The 7,889-nt window shown below is 38.3% G+C and overlaps 1 protein-coding gene across 2 annotated transcripts; it reads left to right on the top strand.

Moving 5' to 3' along the window:
* On the top strand, nt 1-7,411 carry napbb (N-ethylmaleimide-sensitive factor attachment protein, beta b). 2 transcript variants are annotated; one of them, XM_067571683.1, is made up of 11 exons: nt 1-231; nt 1,876-1,955; nt 2,157-2,273; nt 2,799-2,845; nt 3,368-3,445; nt 3,588-3,643; nt 4,527-4,611; nt 4,727-4,831; nt 4,914-4,982; nt 5,080-5,130; nt 6,121-7,411. In XM_067571683.1, the coding sequence occupies exons 1-11, from the start codon at nt 131-133 to the stop codon at nt 6,220-6,222; spliced, it is 891 nt and encodes a 296-aa protein (XP_067427784.1). In that variant the 5' UTR covers nt 1-130; the 3' UTR covers nt 6,223-7,411. The 2 variants fall into 2 exon arrangements, with proteins under 2 accessions (XP_067427784.1, XP_067427785.1); XM_067571684.1 differs by lacking the exon at nt 2,799-2,845 and having other exon boundaries at nt 179-231.
* The last annotated feature ends 478 nt before the right edge of the window (nt 7,412-7,889 follow it).

Genomic DNA, 7,889 nt, shown 5'->3' with positions numbered 1-7,889 from the left:
CCTAAGCCGTTAACTGGTGCACGCCTACGCTGAATAAACCCATCGACTGTAATCCTCACTGTACACAGCTGAGTCCTCTGCGGGTATTTTCTGCTTTCACCATAACTTTCTTCTACATACAGCCACAAAAATGGACAACAGCGGGAAGGAGAAGGAAGCAATTCAGCTAATGGCCGACGCTGACAAAAAAGTCAAGTCCTCGGGCTCTTTTTTGGGAGGGATGTTTGGAGGGTAAGACAGCACTGCACCAAAGAACAGACAGCTAGAAAGCGTTAACTGTCAAAGTTGGCACGCAGCCTGTTTCTACATAGACATATATATTAAATTATATGTGTTTAACTAGCAAGACACTGTGCAAATCCAGTTAGATATTAAAACCAGGAAGGAACAACGCATGACATCCATTTTTTAACAATTCCTGCAAATCAGTTTAGCTAAGTTAGCTGTTATCATTGTAAACAAGACAGCAGATCACGACTCCCTCCTGGACACAGCATTAGCCAAGGAAGCTACGCAGTACACTGTCATTGTTAGCATGCTGAAATATCTGCTTTGGCTTTGGTTGCAACCACTCCTATAGTTTTTACCCAGCATCCGCATAATGTCAGCATGCATATGTCCACCACCCTTTGTCACAGTATGTTGTCTTAACCTCTGTAAGGGGATTTCTTCATAGTACGCCCTCCTCACAGTGAAACCAAACACAACGTCTTCTGTTTTAAAGTCAGAATCCTTTTAACACAGCTGTATTTATAAAATGTATATAATGTAATCAGTATTAATGTTTTTTTTTCCATCAGTGAACATTAACACTTGAGATAACCCACCAAAATACATAAAGCAAGGCTTCTTAAAGGATAAGGCAATCCTGCATGATGCAGATGCTGTCATAGGATGCAGGCTAAAGGTTTCAGGTGGTCATTCAGTCCCTCCTAGTCTTTTTGTGTCAGATTGAGGTTCCTGATTTTTCAGATTGACTGGAGAGGAGACTGTGATTACATGGTATGGAGTGCAAACATATGCAGTTTAGTAATGACAGTGGCAACAAAAATGGCTGAAACAAAGGGAAAACATAAACTCTAGAAGGCACCCAATTCTACACTTAACCTTTGGCTTGTCTGACTGTTAATAACAAAATTAACTTCAACATAACATATCCCTATTATTCATTATTCATTCATTCTTACATTCAAAGAAAACGGGAAGCTCCTCTCCCAGATGGTTGTCATTACAAAGATTATAAACTCTTCAAATCCTATCCAAGCCTTTATATGTGACCTTGGGGAGATCATTACTATGGTGTTGTTAAAATCTGGTTCATGCATGTCATCTTTTATTTGCATATTTTTATTATGTAGTAGAGACAGAACAAGGCCTAAAATACAAAATAACAGCAAATTGGCCTTTGTGACTCAGTTTTTTTCCAAAGCGCTGGCCAAGATGACCCCCACATGTTACTATTCAGCACTATTCTGGTGCGTGATCATTCTTGGCAGGCTTTATACTGGTAATTCTGTGGCTGACCAAGCAGTGATGTAATCCCCTGCCATGATTGAATGGCCTGAGTATTATTACAACTACAGGGAGCTCCCAGGGGTCCACTTATTGTCATGGAGGGACTGAGATCTATAGAGCCTGCGCAGGGGTAGTCCACCAATCTGAGCTCCCTGAGAAACACTGCAGCTTAGCACTTTATACATTTCATCACCTTTTGATACCACCTAGGCATCATTTATCATGGGCATAACTACAATACGTAGGCCAGACTAGAAAATCTTACCACTTTAACCTCAGTCTCCTGTGGAGCCTTTTGGAAAATTTGTACTATATTCAATTTGTGGTCAGCTGTTTTTTTTCCTTTCTTTCTTTATCTAGGGGACATCACAAAGTGGAAGAGGCATGTGACATGTACTGCAGAGCAGCCAACATGTTCAAGATGGCCAAGAACTGGAGTGGTGCGATTGGCTGTTTTCTTCTATGCTAAAAAATATATTATATTTTCAACACATTTGAGAGGCTGTAGGATTTTTTTTTCTGGCACTATAACTGCAACATGTAGCCACAAGTAAAAAGGTTGAATCATGTGCATAAATTAAGAGTGTATGCATGAAAGTTTCTGTTCTTCTTTTTTTTTTTTTTTTTTCTCCATTCTTCAGCTGCTGGAAATGCATTTTGCAAGGCTGCACGTCTCCATATGCAGCTGCAGAACAAACACGACTGTGCAACCAGTTTCATTGATGCAGGAAATGCTTACAAGAAGTCCGATCCTAATGGTGAGACTGTTTGTTACTTCCCAACATTTTTAACTCGACATGTATATTCTGTATATTCCAGTTATTGCAGTCATAATCATGATTACAACACCTATCATTTGTGAGTGTTTTTATGAATACTCTGTTCAGTTAAGTTGGATAGTTACAGGAATGTGGAAATGAGGCTTTACAGGTGGGACATGTCGTCTGTCAGGAAATGAGTCAAGAGTCAAGTATCTGCATTGCATGGCGTTTACCAGTAGTTGATTTGTGGCTTAATTTAATATTCTCTTAAGCATAGACGTAGCCGTTGGTCTGGGGGATGGTAGTTATCAGGTATTTAGTTTGTAGAAAGAAGAGGGCTGTTTTGCTTGTGGATTTGTTTTATATTTTACCAGTCACATCTGACATCAGCTAAAAAAAACGTCCTATTTGATTGTGTTTCTCAGCTCAATTCACCTTGTTGTATGGGTCTAACAGATTTTAACCAAACTAACAATTCAGATGTCTAACTGTTCCTTCCTCTTCCCTTAATGCTGCCAAAAGAGGCAATCAAGTGTTTAAATGCTGCCATCGATATATATACAGACATGGTAAGATGCATATAGAAAGTACGCGTCTGTGCTCTGATCCAAAACAGTCAATCTGGAGTTATCATTTTTATCTTTGTGGCTGAGAAAAGTCCAGTTGTGCCTTTTGTAACCTTTATTAACTCTCTAACCAAGACCGGTTTGTAGCATGTATCCAGATGTAGTAAATCAAAAGCAACTGAACTTGCTGCTTCCTTTGTCTCATTAGATCTGGAAATCACATCATCTTTATTACTGAAAATCTCTTTCTGCTTTTCCCTTCAGTCTCTGCTCTTATTGTTGAGCTCATATCAATATATTCATAGCACAAAAGTTTGTTTATATAACACTGATACCTTGATCATATTGCCTACTTGTTATTCCCTTTAGTGAGGATTAATTTCAAAAGCTAAAACCTTGTAGATGTGAAGCCACAGGCTTGTACTTGACCTCGCCTCTCTGACTGTAACACAGCACTTTCATTGACCTGGGAGGCGTCTGCGGATAGATCCGGTTAGTAATGATTTCTTCTCTCCTCCTCTCCAGGGAAGATTCACCATCGCAGCCAAACACCACATCAGTATTGCAGAGATCTATGAGTCTGAGCTGGTGGATATCGAAAAGGTGTGTGTGTGTGTATACAGTGTATAAGTTTAAGAGTTTTAGTCTGGTAATATGACCAGTAACGATTAATTCTTCAGTTATTAGGCATATCTGTTTTTAGGAACATACTTTTATAGTATTTGTTGTTTTCCTTTCTGTAAAGGCTATTGCACATTATGAACAAGCAGCAGACTACTACAAAGGAGAAGAATCAAACAGGTACTTGCTTCTTCCACTAAAAGAAAATACTGTAGCTTACTTTTTTAAGCGTTGAGAATTTATTAGTGATGTCATATGAGGACATTATAAGGATTTTATTCAGTTTTTGTTCCAAGTCTATGATTTCTAGTGTGTTACATTTTACATCATACATTTTTTAATTGTAGTACGTTGTGATTTTTATTTGATGAAACTTGTCACTAGAATTTTGTTGTACAGAATAAATATTTCAATGAACAATTCCAACAAGTAAATAGGTAGGTAGCTTTTATGCCAAACTGCTTATGGTTCGTACAGAATAAAATTTGGTCTTGTTGTTGATAATAATAAATATTTTGACTTGTCATAGCAGGGAAAGCACAGGTGTCACTAATGACACGAATAAGCGTACGCAATTCAGTCCACATCAATGATGTTATTAATTATACCTGTGCTTTTCCTGCTATGACATGTTAAAATATCAGCGCTTATCTGGCTTATTTGCACAGTTGCATAGGTTTTCTGATATGCCAAGTAAGACAACACTTAACAGGTTTTCCAAAAAAAAAAGAATGTGAGAGAGCTTGTTAGTCATGTAACTTGAATATTCATTGAATTTCTCAAAAAGACAAAAGATGTCGACACATTAGCACTTATTTCAGCATGAACTTAGATTTATTTGCCTTGCCTGTTAAGCAGCCAAAAAAATCGGCTCCTCTATCAAAGCTCCACTCTTGATTCAACATTTCATTATCTAATGTTATTCAGTATTCAGCTACACACTTTAAACTCTAGAAATAGCGAATCAATTGATTTCACATACCCCTAAAATATATAAACAGCATTTATATTTCCAGTTATATTGAATGTGTTGCTTACTTTTGTCTTGTTCACTTTTCCTCAGTTCTGCCAACAAGTGTCTGCTGAAGGTGGGGGCTTACTGTGCTCAGTTAGAGCAGTACCAGAAGGCAATTGAGATCTACGAGCAGGTCTGTACTGAATCTACTTCATATTTTTCTGTATCATGCTTTTACTTTCTGAATCGACACTGACTCGGTTATTTTGACTTTTGTTATACATTTTGTGTGATATGGATGCATCTAGGTTGGAGCCAACACGATGGACAACCCGTTGCTGAAATACAGCGCCAAAGAGTATTTCTTCAAAGCCTCTCTTTGTCATTTCATTGTTGATGAGCTCAATGCTAAGGCAAGTTTATATCTTTGTGGTTCAATCTCAGGATTTGGGGCGGGGAGTTGTGATAGAATTTCAACATGCTGTGTCTCCACAGATTGCTGTTGAAAAATATGAGGAGATGTTCCCGGCTTTTTCAGACTCTCGAGAATGCAAGCTGTTGAAGGTAGCTCAATGCTAAGAACTCTGAGGAATACGATGGCGCACTTTCCTCTCCCTAATCTATTCATAACCCACCTTTTTTTTTTTTTTTTTTTTAACAGAAACTTCTTGAGGCTCATGAAGAACAGAACAGCGAGGCTTTCACAGAGGCAGTAAGTCTCTTGTATACTCTATGAAAGTTTTAGAATAAGCTTTTTGGTGAGCGCAGGAATCCCACAGCTTCAGCTCTTGTAGTTTTGTTGGATCCCTTGAGTGTTCAAGACAGTTGAAGGCTGGATCCCAGGTATCCATTCAGTCCCCCAGGGTTGTGTGTTTATGTGAAACTAGCACAGCCTGATGGAGCGCGTCACTGCAATACCGATTAGTAACTATATACAGTTAGAGAGGGACTGTACAGCACAATGAAGGCTAAAGTCATGATGATGTTTAACAGGTATAATGTAGACCATGCTCACCATCTTAGTTGAGCTGTTAGCATGCTAATATTTGGTTATTAGCATAAATAACAGAGCACAGCTGAGGCTGATTGGAATGTCATTAGTTCTGCAGGTATTTTGTCATAAACTAAATGATGATGAAGCTACAGGAAAAGTTAGGATCACCAAAGTTATTACAGTTTTCATCCTGAGGGGGTGCATGAATGTGTGTACTAAATTTAATTGCAATCTAATAGCTGTTGTGACAATTATCGGATGCATTATTGTACAGCTATCGTAACATCACATTTAAAAACCATAAATAGCAATGTCATGGTGGAGCCAGAGGAGAGGTCAGGAAATCATCAAAGTCATTAAGATTTATCCTCTGATAACCATGAATGTCTGTACAAAACATCATTACAGTCCATCCAATTGTTGTTGAGATATTTCAGTCTCAACTCAAAAGTGGTGAACCAACTGATCGACATTGTTATCCGTGGAGCCACACCACTCTAGCGTGGCTAAAGTGTAATTTAGCACACAAGCAATACTGGTGGCAGCAAATGCACTTTACTGAAGCATACATTTTGTAATTAACAAGTACATCAGGAAAAAGAAAAGAGGAATCTGTAATAAATTAAACTGAAGGAGCAGAACCATCTCATTGTAATCATAACTGGGGGAAAAGAAAAGCTCATGTCTGTGCTTCCTATCTGCCTCCAGGTAAAGGAGTTTGACTCAATCTCACGTCTGGACCAGTGGCACACAACCCTCCTGCTGCGCATCAAAAAGACCATCCAGGGTGATGAAGGGGATCTGAAATGAAAGAAACCCGGGGGTAGAAATGCGGCATGGAGGGTCAAATCCATCACGCATGCATACATACACCCAGACACGCACACAAACACACACAGTCTTTCACTCACCTCACTGTGTATAGCATCTGGAGAGGGGGGCTGATGATTTTGAATATTCCACTGCTCACTGCTATACTGTCAAGAGTACTATCTTAGCTTTGGTTACGAGCGTTGTCTGAATCTAGTCAGAATGTAAATCCTCTCGCCCTCACCTCTGCCTAGAGGATTGCTGCATACCTTTTATGCTGGAATCTGTCCTGGGGGGGATTTCAGAGCGGTATATTGTATTGAAACTGATGTTAGTATTGACAAGAAGCACTGCATGTTTTGTACAATTATTGTTTCTTAGTCAGATGCAGCTTGTTTTTTTTTTTTAAAACCTAGTTTGTTATGTATTTAAACAAATTATTTGAGTATTTCAGTTTGTTGTACAAAAGATTATCATGGTGTGTGTGGATTTTAAGAATGTACCAATATCTTAATTTGTATTCGTCGGAGTAGAAGTTAAGAATCCAATCAATATCATGATTGTTTTTAATATAACCACAAAAAATTTATTTTTGTTTCCGTTTTATCACCATGGGGAGAGGCTGTTCTTGATGAAGGGCAATGATATGCACCAAGTGTAGACTGTTAAACATTTGTATCTAATCAGAGTTACTGATTTATTTTTTTTTTCCATACATACTTGTGATTTTATTACTTCAGGATTGTTTATTATTACTTTAGGATTTGTTGGTGTAATAATACTTTGAATGTTTGAATCTGTAAGCTGCGATTTATAGTTGAGCTGTGAAAAAAATGAATTTCTGAATGGAAAAACACTGACATGGAAACCCCTTATTCCTGATCCCAGGGGTAGTACTCTTGGGGAAATGTGTATCATTAGCCACTCATCTCGTGCTGTGTTGTGTCGTGAACTCAACTATCATCGAAGGTTTACTACTGCGGTGCACCTTCCAAATGGCCAGTCGCTAAGCATGACATTGTGTATAGTTACGTGTTGTGTTACATTCACTAGTGTGAGCCAGACCAAAGTTTTTACTCAAGGGTCAGTCACCCTGTGTATCCAGCTTCTTCCAGGTGGAATGACAACGGACCTTGGATATGATCTGTATGCTTGTGCGAATGGACAATAATAAAGATATTATATCCCAGTTGTGCTGTCCTGCCTTTAGTCTTCATCTAGACAGCAGTGTTATATATATATATATATATATATAAATAATAAGCTTCCATCTGCCTTTAACTCATCTTTTGTCCGCACCATTTGGTAGGACATTTTGTATTGTACGCCTGATGATCTACTGTAGAAATTTACAAGACATATTATTGTAAATTAACTTGCATGCAAAAACATTAACAGCTAAAATTGCAGTGGTTTTAACTGAGGCTTGATTAGCCTCTCCTGCTGCCCTTTGCCAACATGCTATGAGGCACACTTTCCACTTTGAGTATGATTAGTGAAAACAACAGCATTCTGATTTTTGTATAGCACTAATTACATCTCAGTGAGCTAACACTTCACAAGTTCAGGGGTATTCCAGTACTATGTGTGTGTACGGTAGTGCACAAGCCTTTGTAAATTAACTATAAGTATGAAATCAAATTCATATATATACCTTTACTGATCTA

The sequence above is a fragment of the Thunnus thynnus genome, chromosome 18 (assembly GCF_963924715.1).
Source record: "Thunnus thynnus chromosome 18, fThuThy2.1, whole genome shotgun sequence".
Classification (NCBI taxonomy): Eukaryota; Metazoa; Chordata; class Actinopteri; order Scombriformes; family Scombridae; genus Thunnus; species Thunnus thynnus.
The sequence above is the reverse complement of the archived record's forward strand: the minus strand, read 5'-3'. Positions and strand labels throughout refer to the sequence as shown.

Bases quoted from the DNA above. Each gene is read 5' to 3' on its own strand.
- napbb (XM_067571683.1), top strand. From the start codon at position 131: ATGGACAACAGCGGGAAGGAGAAGGAAGCAATTCAGCTAATGGCCGAC. The intron at 2,274-2,798 runs GTGAGACTGTTT...TGCTGCCAAAAG, and splicing joins CAAGAAGTCCGATCCTAATG to AGGCAATCAAGTGTTTAAAT. The intron at 5,131-6,120 runs GTAAGTCTCTTG...ATCTGCCTCCAG, and splicing joins GCGAGGCTTTCACAGAGGCA to GTAAAGGAGTTTGACTCAAT.